Here is a 13,762-nt window from a genome sequence, read left to right as displayed (position 1 = left end):
CATTGTAAAGCACTTTGGAGAAAGGCACTTAATATTGCCAGAACTTAAAGTAGAATATGATTACCCAATCTAAAAATCACCCATGTGAAGTGAGTGATGCAACTTCGTGTGGGTGTCCCCGGAACTTCCAGACCCACAGGAACAAGCCCCGGTTCTGGCAAGCCTCCCCATGTCCGAAATGGTCGAGAAATGACTTAGCGTGTGGGGGTCCCCGGAAAATCCATATGCCTAGGAACGCCGCCCAGGGGGCAGGCTGGTTCTGGCGAGCCGCCCCGTGTCCGAAGCACTTGAGAAATTACAGTAAGTTAGTGTTGGGGGTACCTCTACTGTACTGTCACTCCCGAAATTATCATATACAGATAATGTGTGTGTATTAGGCTGCACAACAGTGACACTTAGTGATGAAAACCAACCAAACGCTATTTTTGTGCTCGGACACGGGGACAGCCAGGCAGACACACAAAGCTCTGTATAGGACTCAAAAAATTAACATAACTACAAAGTTTTCCAGGGAACGCTTTATTTTAATTATTAGAATTTCCACTTAAAACTGAGGATTTTTGATAAAACCAGGTCGTTTCTAGACATAAATACTTTCACAGCCATTACTTTGGAAAGCCCAAGGAGTGGCAGATACCATTCGCTTCTTAAAATATACATCAGTAGCAGCGTTGCGTTCAGTTACAGAGACATTGAGCTGGAAGGAACATAAATATAGAAAACAACCGTGATGCGCTGCAGAAGTCAGGAGGGAGGGCCTCAGGTGATGTTGACTGGAAAAAAGCCCCTTGAGGTGAGGCCAACTGTGATGGAGGGGGGGGGGGGGCAGAAGGTTTGAGGGTATATTTTACTCTGTGAGGCCGAGCTTCTTTTTGAGGGACTCTGGCATCTCGGGGGGAGGGGGGCGGGGCAGACGGAAGTAGACCTTGACGGAGTCGTAGATGAACCACTGCAGGGCGGTCAGGGTACCGATCATGATGATACGGGCGACCAGGCCCTTCCACACACCTGAAGAGAGATGATATGCATTTGCATTATATTCTTCTGCCTGAACCAAAACACAATGTTTAAACTAAGTGAGCAGGGCTCGGATCAACCTTGCCTAACTTTTGAGCCGTACAAATCTGACTGAGATCCACATTGGACAACACAATTTCCATGTGGATCCTGAGATCCAGACGATTTGTTTAATAACAATGTCATGGTTAACTTTTCTTTCACACTTTATTTTATTCATCTGCAGCAGTTAATAATAATGAATTGATAAGCAGTTGTTTTTTACTGTTCTCATTACTGAACTTACAAAAGTTCACATTTGATGTGATCAAAATGGATAAATGCTGCACTATGCATTAAATCAGCGATTCCCGAAGTACTGTAAAATACTTTAAATCAAACTTTTAATTGCAAAGAACCTCTTAAAGGACTACTTCACCACTTTTCAACCTATCTTCATATAATAGGTCCTCACTAATAATCATGAAAATAAATTCTCATAGGAGGGCTGTGGGCAGTTCAGAAACCGTCTTCCAGTGACATCATCGATAAATGGTAAATGGTGCATTTATATAGCGCCTTTATCCAAGGCGCTTTACAGAGATTGTGCATTACATTCACCCATTCACACACACATTCATACACCGATGGCAGCGGAAACCATGCAAGGCACCAACTAGCACATCGGGAGCAATTAGGGGTTCAGTGTCTTGCTCAAGGACACTTCGACAGTAACTCTGGGGGAGCCCGGGTTCGAACTGGCAACCTTACGGTTACCATCCAGGCACTCTACCCCTGAGCCACCGCCGCCCCCCCATCGATGGGGAATACAAGCTAATAGAAACTACAGGCTTTCTAGTCCTGAAAAGTTGCAATGCGAAAATGGAAGCCATCGTTCTCACGATAATGAAAATCGAAATTTTTGTTTAAAAATGAATCTGCCTAATGATGATGTCACTGGAAGACGGTTTCTAAACTGCCCACAGACGTCCTATGAGACAGACTGAGTAGAAATAAATCGTGCCATTTTCTCATGATTATTAGTGAGGACCTATTATATGAAGATAGGTTGAAAAGTGGTGAAGTGGTCCTTTAAAGGAGAATTCCATGCTAGAATGCGGTCCAGGTGTTTTTTTGTGCAAAGACTCCTTATTGGCTATTTTCCCTACCATAAGGCCTCAATGAATTGCATTGCATTGAATGGGAATTGAATGGGGCTATGGGGTGTTATGCTAGTTCGCTTATTTCCATCGAAAGAAGTAGTAAAGTGTGCCGCTTGGGATATTATTTACATTATGAAGAGAGGATATATACAAAGAAATTATAATTTTGAGCGATGGAAATAAGCGAATTAGCACAACACCCCATAGCCCCATTCAATTCAATGCAATTCATTTAGGGCTTATGGTAGGGGAAATAGCCAATAAGGAGCTTTTGCACAAAATAACACGTGGACCTCTTTGGTGGGGACGTAACAACTACAAAGAAAGGTAAGAAAGCCTTTTAGTATGGAATTCTCCTTTAAGTCTGAGAACCAGTGCATTGAATAACACGTCACATGTCCGCCCCCCAGCCTAGCAGCAGTGGGACCGATCTCACACGCCAGTGACTCAAGCACCTCTAACTGTACAGCCAGCAAGCTGCCGAGGAGCTCTGCTGCTTCCAACTGTGGAGCAGCAGCGGCCTCCAGAGGTGGATCTAAGGAACGTGTCGGAGACAGAGTGATCATCACAGCTCTAATTTCAAGGACCACCCTAACAGTTCCAATTGTGCACTCAAGAGTAAGGGTTCATTTGAAACAGTTAAGGAACCTGAATCGTTAAAATCCTAAAAAAGGATCCCAACCCTAGTGGTGCTCATACTGACCTTTGGGTCCCAGCTTCTTCAGCACCCCCATGGCTGTGCTTCCCGACTCCTTGTTCAGTACAGACACAACTGAGTCGGCAGGATGGGACACGATAGCACAGAACACACCAGCTGCAGAGAGAAGAAAAAACACAAACAAAGGACATCAGACATCTGCCACCCAGGTTTCCTAGTTGAGAATGAATGCATTTTAAACATGCAAATATTTTAACTAGGCCTTTGTGGCAGCACATTAAATGCACATGAGTAGTGCTGAACAGATTCAGCACGGCTGTGATGAATCCAACCTTAAAAAAAAAAAAGTTTTTTGACTGCAGCATTTAATTAAAATGTCAGAAAACACATCATACAGTACCTGATATTCTGTATGTTTCCCTGACATAGGATAATAATAATTTCTAATAGAAAAAAAAATAGTTTAATTACATTTCAGTTTGTCTTAAGGAATGACACATCTTAATCAATATTGCTGAGCAAGTAACTGATCTTCAACTTGATGCGACTAAAACATGCCTGTGAGGAAGAGCTTTGTAGAAACCAAATCTCTTCACCAACAACAGCTCATCTACAAGATGTATAGATCTGAAAACTTTACCTGATGAGTGCCCCCGAATAGGGAGACTAAGGGGTCACATTTATTCCAGAGGTCGACCGTGCAACTTGCGTTTTTGCTTTTTAAAGTTACTCACCAATGTAACCGGCAACGAAGGTGACCACGAGCTGCTCAGACTTTGAGCACTCCGCGCGAGGCTTGGGCACCGCATATTTGTAGAGCAACTCCACTGTGCGCTCAAAGCAGGCAAACTTCATCATTGTGTAGGGGATCTGCCTCATCCATAGCGGGACCACGCCCTTGTAGAATCTGGTTGGGACAGAAGAGACAGAGTGGTGAGGAAGAGAGGAGGTGGACACTGTCCAACTCAGTACTGCGTAGTTTATGCTCCTAAAATAGCTGATATACAAGCTTGTAGTATAAATTGGGCTTTAAGTGAGGAACAGTACTAAATAATCGGGTACAGGCTTTAGTTCCGACACTATTATTGGTCTGACAGTCATTAGGCTGACAACCAACCTCAAACCCTAACCTAACCATAACCGCAAGCACGGGAGCAGCGCATGTTCGAGCGCTAGTCCGACTGCTGTTCCCACATGTTGGACTAATGCTCCGTCGGAATTACCATCGGATCCCAAATAATCATGTTGCCAGGGGGAAGGAAGAGACTATAACAGTGGTTCCCAACGGTTTTTTGGATCAGAGCCCGATTGAAAATCTCAAAGCTGGTTGGCTGGCGTGTTAGGGGTGCAGTACTTAGTTTAGACAGTACTTGGTTTAGACTAGTCATTGGTTAGACCAGTCGTTAGTCCTACAACCCATCTCAAACCCTCACCTCCCATGGGGCAGCAGACCTAAACCTAACCTTAACCCATGTCTAACCAATGACTAGTGTAAACTAAGTATGCACCCCCCGTACTAAGATGGTCTGGCTGTGAGCATTTTCAGAGCATGTTTATTTGAACTATTACATACAGTGCCAATGAATGGATAATACTCCTAAATTAAAGTGTACTGTCCACCCCCCAGCCTAGCAGCAGTGGGATCTCCCTGCCCGTGGAGGGCAGGGCTGCCAGATCAGGTAGACTGTGAGATCAGGTAGACTGATGTCACACGCCAATGACTCAAGCGCCTCTAACTGTACAGCCAGCAAGCTGCCGAGGAGCCCTGCTGCTTCCAACTGTGGAGCCACAGCGCCCTCCAGAGGTGGATCTAACGAACGTGTCACTGTTCATCTGAACACTTGGAACAGTGGTAACAAAAATAAAATAGTTTACAGTTATGGTCATTATGTATAACATTCAGCTAAATGGGATGCTCAGACAACAATGAAGCTTCATTGTTTTATAGGCCATCATTGGTCAAGGACAATACTTACACCCAGGCGCCCTCCTCTGCGTACATCTTGGGGAAACACTCTCTGAGGGTGTTGGCATATCCTGGCTTAGTCTGAATGCGCACTTTACATGCCTCCATGGGGGCCAGGGCGATGTCGGCGAAGAACTCTGCACTGGCTGAGGAAACCAGGTACAACGATGTCCTCCAGAGGTAGGTGTTCTCCTGTTGGGAGGAGAGACGACCGTTACAGATACAGCATGTCTTCACAATTACAAACTTTAAGTTGTCATTAAAAACAAAAAACGATTGAATTGTGTTTTTGGTGTTGAACATTTGGAACATATCAAATTACTAATCTCTTTTCGCCTTTTAGGGACAAAATCTACAAAAATAAATAATCCACAATCACATTAAAAATATCAATAACTGTGACAGGCCTAGAACCACTAAAGAAAATCGCTGATCTACAAACTCACAGCGAGTCGCAAATGCACTACGCTGTGAGCTAGTATATTTATTTGCTACTGTGAAGCAGCTTAAACAGGATGGTGGATGAACAGGTATTACAAGAGGTTGATTTTATTTATTTAAAAAAATACAGGCATGGTCAGGTGCCAGTTACACCTGCACAATATAGATTTGTATTCATTTATAAATATGTATTCTGCCAATAGTCGCACACATTTTACAGCCCAGGCAATTTGTAAAACTGACTACTCAAAGCTAACAGCAGTAAGGGCATGACACCACAAAACAGAACATTACTTGCCATGGCATAGACTTGGGCACCAGGCTGATTTATTCTACATTAAATTGAATCAAACAAAACAAATGTATTAATTATGTAAACTATTTTCTTTTCAGTTAAGAAAAAGATAAGCAATACATTATGAAACTCAAGTGTCCATGTTCAGCAGTAAGACCCATCCACAAGGGATACAAAAAATAACCATCAGACTTGTCTGAACTGAGTGGTGCTGTACTGTACAAGCTCTCCTCCCTGGCCTGTGTGTGTGTGTCACACACACCTAAATGCAGAACTAGCAGGATGACAAGACGTACAGCTGGTTGCCATAATTGCACAACGTACAGCACAGTCAGGTAGAACACCAAGCCTGCACCTGGACTCACCTCGCCAATAAGGTCACTGTAGAAGATCTTGAACACCTCATAAAATCCAAACTTGCACAGGCCCTGCATGGAGTAGCCAATGAACGTTGGAGCCCAGCCCTTGCCAAGGCCTCTGAGCCCATCTTCCTTCAACGTGACTTTAAAGCCATTACCAATGTTCTTGTATTTTTCTGGGTCCACCTGAAGGGGAACAGAATAACAGCAGTGATTAATCATGTCAAAGAGGCCCTTCGCCACTGGTGCCCTGGTGGAGCTACCTCAAGTACACCACTAACATCTAAGGGTGTCGAATAGCTATCCTACAGTATACTGTAATATGTTAATGATTTAGGTAGTTGCTAATGATACTTTGCAGAAGTGTGTAGATAGACACCATTTTCTTGACCACAGATGCCTAAATAGTATAGATTTATATAAAATAAGTTTACTTGAATGTGTTTAACCTAATCCAAACATGTTCCTTTTCATGCTTGTCCAATTGCCTATACCAACAAACAACCTGAAACATTTTGTTTGTTTTTATACCCCTTTTCTCCCCAATTTAGTTGTTATGCCAATTAATTCATCCCCACACACAGCTGTGTTTTCACTGCTAGTCGTTATGCCAATTAATTCATCCCCTCACACATAGCTGTGTTTTCACTGTGCATCACCTGCCAGTGAGGAGCTGCCACCAGGACGTAGAGGTCGTAGAGCCTTCGTCCTACTCCTCCCTCACAACACTCCCCACAGACAGGTGCTGCCCCAGCCCATAAGAGTATGTGCGATGACAATTATCACCCACACAGCTTCCCAACCCCCGAACTCAGGCCAATTGTGTTTGTGTAGACTCCTGACAAAGCCGGTTGTACCACGGTGGATTCGAACCCACTTGTGGGACTTAACCACTGCGCCACCCAAGCACCTGTGAAACTAAACATTTAACAGGATCCCAACTAGAATTGGTAGTACCTGTAGGACTATGACAGTACATGTCACATTAGGATTTCACTTTTCAGTGCTCACTATGGGCTGCTACATCACGCTTGGCTACTGTACAAACCTGAAGACGACACTTGATAAGGTCGAGGGGTACCACTATTGTGTGAGTGAGACCGCAGCTCAGGATACCCCCAAAGCCACACATGGCATAGTACTGGGCTGAGCCAAACGCACAGCTCTCATCGTCTGTTTAAATGACACAGGACACACAACATACATGCAGCATGCAGGGTTACAGGCAACACAGGTAAAATCACCAAACTTGAACCATGTCAAGCAAAAGCTGTGTCACTGAGGAGGGACCTTAAAGGCCTTAAGTGACACAACTCTTACAATGAACATGGCTCTGACACCAACATGCCAATGATTAGGAGAACAAATTAGGGGTTAATGTATGATCACAATGATTAAACATGCTTGTAACAATTGTATTTTTCAGCCCACACAGACACCATAGCCTAAACTTCTTCCCCCACAATACTATAAGGCCCATGTCTTATATAATGTACTTTGACTTTGTACAACACTTAACACAGAAGGTTAAACTGGTAGTATAAAGCCCACTATCAGGCAATGTGTTAATGAACAAACAGGAGTCCGTCTGGAGAATGCTAGCATTAAAGTGCTAAATTCATTCATGAGAATCATGTCTCAGACTATGGGAGACAATAAAAAAAGGGGGGGTGGACAATTTGATGGCATAAAAGAAATAGTACGGTCAAAATTCTGGCCATATTTTCCCTTAGTGACCTTCAGACACACAAGAGGAGAAGAAGTGATAACGTTGTGGGGGTGAAAAGGAATCATTAGCCACACATGAGAACACCACAGTGAGAACACCAGTTGGATCACACTTACCATGCTGCCATGTTGATCAAATTAATCCAAAACATTTAACCGTGATTGCAGTGAGGATCAGTGGATGATGACGATGACAAATGCTACTGCTTTTATCCCATGCAAATGAATGCAACAAATAAATACAACAGTTAGGGGTTTGGCGGCGGGTTTACAAATGGCAGCCACAGAGCCACAGAGACAGACCTGCATTCTGCATTTGACCAGGTCGAGGGGAACGACAGCTGTGTGCGTGATGCCACAGCTCACAATTCCACCAAAGCCACACAGCATCAAATACTTCTGAGAGCCGAACTCACAACTGTCTCCCTCTGGTAAGAAACAAATGTAGAACTTTTAAACGAGGGAACTATAGAACGGCAAAAAAATGGGAGGGGGGAGGTTGAGTCTAAAAAATGTCATGGCTTGTAAGTTTATGAGAAGATAATCAATGCAGGATGTTTTTTATTTTTATTTCAGTCCACCTCAAAGAGTGATTTAATGTTCAAAGTTCAAACTATGAAAAATACAGAGCGGGTAGGTTGCACTTTGTTGTCTTATGAAATATTAAATCAACCAACCAACAGGTTTGTTTAGTATGAAAACAAAGCCAAGCTAAACTCTATAATCCAGTTATTGAGTATAATGTAGACCAACTCCCTAGTTACAACATGAACAAAATGTGGAAGGGACATGTGACACTGGGATATGGTTTCAACTTTCATACAGCTCAAATTGTTTACATTTATTGATTGGATACTTTAACAGTTTGTGAAAAGTAAAGGTACAGTTACGCAACAATGCTAAAAGGATCACACAAAAGTCCCTGAGGGTTCGTTTGATCGTTTCTATTATGGTCCTGTGTGGTCAATAGGGACGGTTAGTTAACTCTTTACACGAATTATCCAGGAGGAGGACTGATGACTTTGTGGCAAGCACTGAGACGTTTCAAAGTAGGGATAAGGGAGTCAAGTAAAGACATTTCTGCACAACTTTTTAAAGGCAAAAGCCTTGCAATTCAACCCCTTCAGCCTCCCTAAGACGATAACCATTAGGGGTCAATACACCAGAAGACAGGCTCCCTGCTATGCAAGGACAAAATTGTGGTTTGCCCTTCCCTTGTCCTCCACAGGTAGCATGTCATAGCCAGGGCCCTAGCTTCTACACGGCTTGACATTCACATTGGTATTAATAGCTTGGTTTGATCAATTAAAAACATCAATGTTCAACACAGGGTTGCAGTCACTCACAAACACGGTTGTCTGACCCTGCTATGCTAAATCCAGCAGACGAGGTAATTAAGGTCAGGCACAGCTAGCAGAGCTAGCCAGCTATGCTAAGGCCTACAGTACCAGACAAGCAGTCCTGCACCAAGGAAAATCCTCCTCAGCCTTTAATGTATGAATTTGTAACTCAGGGCATGTAAAATGTAACCAAATGGACCAATGCCATATAGGGTGAATTTGGTCACATTTGCATGACATCTTGCGTTAAAGCAACTATTGTAGCCAATGCTAAGGCATACTGGACTAAGCCTGACCTGCTTGCACCAAGGGGAAGGAAGGGGGGGACACCATGCAAGAAGGGGCTTACCGGCTGAGGCAGCAGCCAGCCTCCGGGTGCTGCTCTCCCCATGGAGCTTCTGTTTGGGCTCCTCGACCTGCTGCAGGGAGAAGAGCGGGGCGCTGAACGGGTTGGACCGGGACAGCTGGGTCAGGGTGGTGGGATACATGGTGTCCTGGACCTTCTGAATGGAAAAGGAAAGGACAACAACCGTTACAGCTGCTATGGTCTGCCCAGTGAGGGGGTTTAGCCTGTCACACACAGTCCGCCCCCCTCTAGCACTGAACACAGACGCACACACGTGACGCATACAAGTGACAACCTCAAACTGACATTTGGTTGACATTTAAATGGTCGGAGGGAGATTATATAAAATATATAGATTGAGGCAGGTAATTCGGCGTTGCAGACGTCATTTCAACGTTGTTTAAAGGGTAACTTATTAACTTAAATAAGTAAGTAAACAGCGCGTTTAGCTGTCCAAAACCTCACATTTACTCTGTTATCTGGCTTTAGCATTAGCATGCTAGCCCCCTTGACCGTGACAAGGACGGGCGGATGAATGAATTGAATTGAATGGGAACGCAGAAACTAAACACAAAGCGTGAGCGAAAACGCAGCGACAAAAAAGCGCACGGCTTCAAAGATACGCGTGTGTGGTCTTCGTGTCTTGTCAGCGGCGATTTCCATTCATTTTTATTATTCATTAATTGAAATAAAAGTCACTCACTGTGCTAGCGTCTTTAAGATGGCGCCTCCGCTGTGTAGTGGTGCACTGTCTGCAACCGGCGGCTCACTCACTCAGAGAGGCCCAATGACCTCCCGCTAAATCTAATGTGTCCTTCCGTGACGTCACCTAGGACGTCACCCGGGAACGCTGGGGACGGGGCGGGTTCCAATCTCCGTTCTGGCCTATCCGAGACGAGACGGCGGCCGTCAATCAATCAATACTACAGCGTTTCCCAAACAATGGGTCGGTACCTTAGAGTATATAATATCTACTCTAAGGTCGGTACCCATTATTAAAGCTATATTCAGTGATTTCACTAAAAAAACCTTAGGTTTCGTTTTTGGCTGTGGGACCCAGCCTTTCGTCCAATCAGGATAGAGAGTCAAAAACGAAACCTAAGGGTTTTTTTTACCCCCAGGGGTTAACTGGGGATAGGGAGGAACTCCTTATATGGCCAGCACACTCTATAGTAGGGAGGATTATCACAACAAAACAAAAAAATAAGTGATATTTGAATTAAGTGAAATCACTGAATATACCTTTAATGAATGACTCCAAATATTAATGAAACATTAGTTAGGCTAAAGACTTACCACATAATTTACTCATAGCCACTTGCTCAGCTCTAGTAGTGATGCAACACAGGCATAAAAACTAAACTACACGGTCGACGTTGGACTTTATTAGCTATTAAATCCAACACCATATTAAAACACAATCTACAACTATAAATGCCAAGTCTCTGTGTGTACGTGTGCAATCCACGTAACTTGATCCACAAATTCGACACACTTTCCACCCCACCGCAGGGGGTTCAGTGCCCGGTGTCGAGTCGGTCGGACAAGGCCCCTATAGAGCTGGCCTGTTCTGACCTGACAACACTCCATATTTGGGCATGCCTGACACAGAACTCCAATAAAACACCACACCATTACAATAAATTTTAAACAAAGCCCTGTGTGTACGTGTGTAATCCACATAACTTGAATACCGTTCGCCCCACCGACTTCGACACACGCGTTCCACCTCACCACAGGGGGTGCAGTGCCCAGTGTCAAGTCGGTCGGACCAACGGTTGTCCAGAACCGCCCCAAAAAGGCCTGGGCTCCGGACAGGGCCCCTGCCCATGGTCTATATATGGAGCTGGCCTGTTCTGACCTCACAACACTCCATATTTGGGCATGCCTGTCACAGAACTCCAATAAAACACACTTGACAATGACAATAACAAAACAAAAAAGAGAGCAGAGCACAACTGACAACTAAGCAGGGTTCTTGAGCTTCTTGTGGGGCCTTCCTTTGTTGTGGTCATCTTCATTCCCGAAGGATATCCACACATGACACACCTGTAGGGGTGAAAGCATTCATAAAATAGATGAATTAATCAAACCAATATCAAGTACATGCTGCTATGTGAAATTCAAAATGTGTGTCCGATCCTGTGTCTAGGTGAGATTGTATGTTAAATTGTATTAAAAGAGGAATACCACTCATTTTCAACATTGAACTGTCATTAATATACCTTAAGAGTTGTTAATAAAAAAAAGTCCCCCGCCTTCTGTTTAGCCTAGAACTGGAGGTTGGTGTACTGCACTCTGCAGGCCAAAGAGTACACAATACACAATACACGCTTCTCTACTTGTTGCTCCATGATGATTTTGTCAAGTCATAGTTTATCATGGTGGCTTAGTTTTAATTTTGTTTTCGTCAGTGAAAAAAGGTGTTGCGCATTCACTATGAATACATACATAAATGAACCCTGCCATGAGAATAGTACACTATTATGGCAGACCCCTGGACAGTGTTTGGTGCAGATTGGAGCAAAAATTGGAGCAGTCTCCTGCCAAGTTTGATGCGAATTGGAGCATCTGTGTGCCTCACAAGTCTAGATGTTATGTTTGCGGCCAGGGTTCATCACCATGCTGTCTTGTGGACATTTTGGTCAAAATATATATATTTTTGCCAAAGACATACAAAATGAGCGGAAGATATTACCAGAAACACATAGAGAGCTAGCCCTGAAAGACCATAACTCTGAGGCCCCTTTTCCACCAGTTGGTTCCCAATGGGAACCGGTTCAGTTCTTTTTGGTTTTTAGTCCATGAGCCAGAGCTCCAAAATTGGAACGTTAATTATGAATTGGAGTGGGCAAAACCATACCTATATTAGATTGTTATCTCCATGAAACTTCCCCAATTGAGTACTTACACGAAGACAATGATTTGTTGTATTACAAATTTTACATTTTTAAATATGCAAATGAGGCATTATGTTGGAAAATAAGCTAAATAATCGAAAATATGAAAAAGCTACTACTGTGGAAGGGTTATCATGTATTAATTTACTTGTATTGATCCTATAAACAATTTAATATAGGTCTAGTTTGCCCACCAATTTTGGAGCTCTGGCTCATGGACTAAAAACCAAAAAGAAATGAACCGGGAACCAACCGGTGGAAAAGGGGTCTAAGGGCGCTTTCACACCCAAAGTTCGCTTAGAAGGTCCGGATCAAGGACCAAGGACCAAATATTTGCATTTTGATTTTGGTCCGTTTGGTGTTCACACTGGACTTTGTAAAGCGTACCAAATATGTAAACAAATGTGATAACTTGTACATTTTGCGCACGTGAACCTCGTATGCTGCGCTGCGCCTCGACATATACGTACTGTATGCGTCTACTATTAAAATCAGACTGTCAGCTGTCATATGATCCCCGTAAAAAAATACATGCTTTTATAACTATAATTATTAATGCAGCCTCACAACTGCCGACGCCCGACGGCTATTTTGCCTATCGTCCTGTATTTGGTCCTCTATAAAGTCCGAATGCATTCACACCAGTAACGAAGCGCACCGTGGTTCGTTTGGAAGCGAACCGAGTCCGGCCTTTTTTAGCGGACCATGGTTCGTTTCTTTGATCCGCACCAGAGTTCGTATGCACGTTCACACCAACCGAACCAAAGGGGTAAGCGGACCATGGTTCGTTTTAAACGAACCAAACATGTCCGGTGTGAAAGCGCCCTAAGTGTTCAAATGGAACCAAATGGACCCATAAGGTTCAATTTGTACACTTTCAGAGTTATGGGGGTCCTTGCAAATAAAACATTTGAGAACCACGACTAGTATACTAGTTGGACTGTGGAATATGCCGTGTCGTAAACCAGTGTCATACTTATTCTGTAGAAAACCTGAAGAACATAATGGTGTGTAAAATAGAAAATCTAAAATGTCCATGCATGGACATGGTCAAGTCTTGGCCAGAGACACGTCTGTGTACGGACATGTTTGATGACCCCTGCTCGCAAGTCACAAGCCCGGATGTTATGTCTGCCCACCGCCCACCCTCTAGGAGTCTAGGCAATGTTAACATAGGAAGTAAAAGTACCAATACCACAATGTAAAAATACTCTGTAACAAGCAAAAGGCAAAATATGATATGAGTTAAAAGTATAAAATCATGCTTGAGTGGTCAATAGCATATACGTTTTGCTTAAATAATATTAAACTAGTATTAAAGTAACTTGACAGTTTTAGTAACTAAAGCTGTCAAATAATTCCTGTGTAAAGAAATGAAAAATGAAAATACTAAAAGTAAAATGGTACTTACAGTAAGTACAGTACTTGAGTAAATGTAGGCTACTACATTAGTTACTTTCCACAACAATCAACATCTGTGGGGCCAAATTGGCTCAATGAAGCACACATTTTGAGTGGTTCTCAAAGTGGGATACGGGGACTGCCGATTCCCAACGTGATCTTGAGGGGG

The 13,762-nt window shown here is 43.4% G+C and overlaps 1 protein-coding gene across 2 annotated transcripts; it reads right to left on the bottom strand.

The window, feature by feature from the left end:
• Positions 1-503: 503 nt before the first annotated feature.
• slc25a3a (solute carrier family 25 member 3a) lies at positions 504-10,106 on the bottom strand. Of its 2 annotated transcripts, none has more exons than XM_083758131.1 (8): positions 9,996-10,106; positions 9,296-9,449; positions 7,910-8,034; positions 5,885-6,064; positions 4,794-4,975; positions 3,552-3,724; positions 2,863-2,973; positions 504-1,008 (listed from the first exon to the last, which is right to left on the bottom strand). In XM_083758131.1, the coding sequence occupies exons 2-8, from the start codon at positions 9,432-9,434 to the stop codon at positions 848-850; spliced, it is 1,071 nt and encodes a 356-aa protein (XP_083614257.1). In that variant the 5' UTR covers positions 9,435-9,449; positions 9,996-10,106; the 3' UTR covers positions 504-847. The 2 variants fall into 2 exon arrangements, with proteins under 2 accessions (XP_083614257.1, XP_083614256.1); XM_083758130.1 differs by having other exon boundaries at positions 9,296-9,446; positions 9,996-10,091.
• Positions 10,107-13,762: the final 3,656 nt, after the last annotated feature.

Source organism: Protomyctophum parallelum (assembly GCF_964188405.1).
Source record: "Protomyctophum parallelum genome assembly, chromosome: 22".
Classification (NCBI taxonomy): domain Eukaryota; kingdom Metazoa; phylum Chordata; class Actinopteri; order Myctophiformes; family Myctophidae; genus Protomyctophum; species Protomyctophum parallelum.
This window is presented reverse-complemented; position numbering and strand designations above follow the sequence as displayed.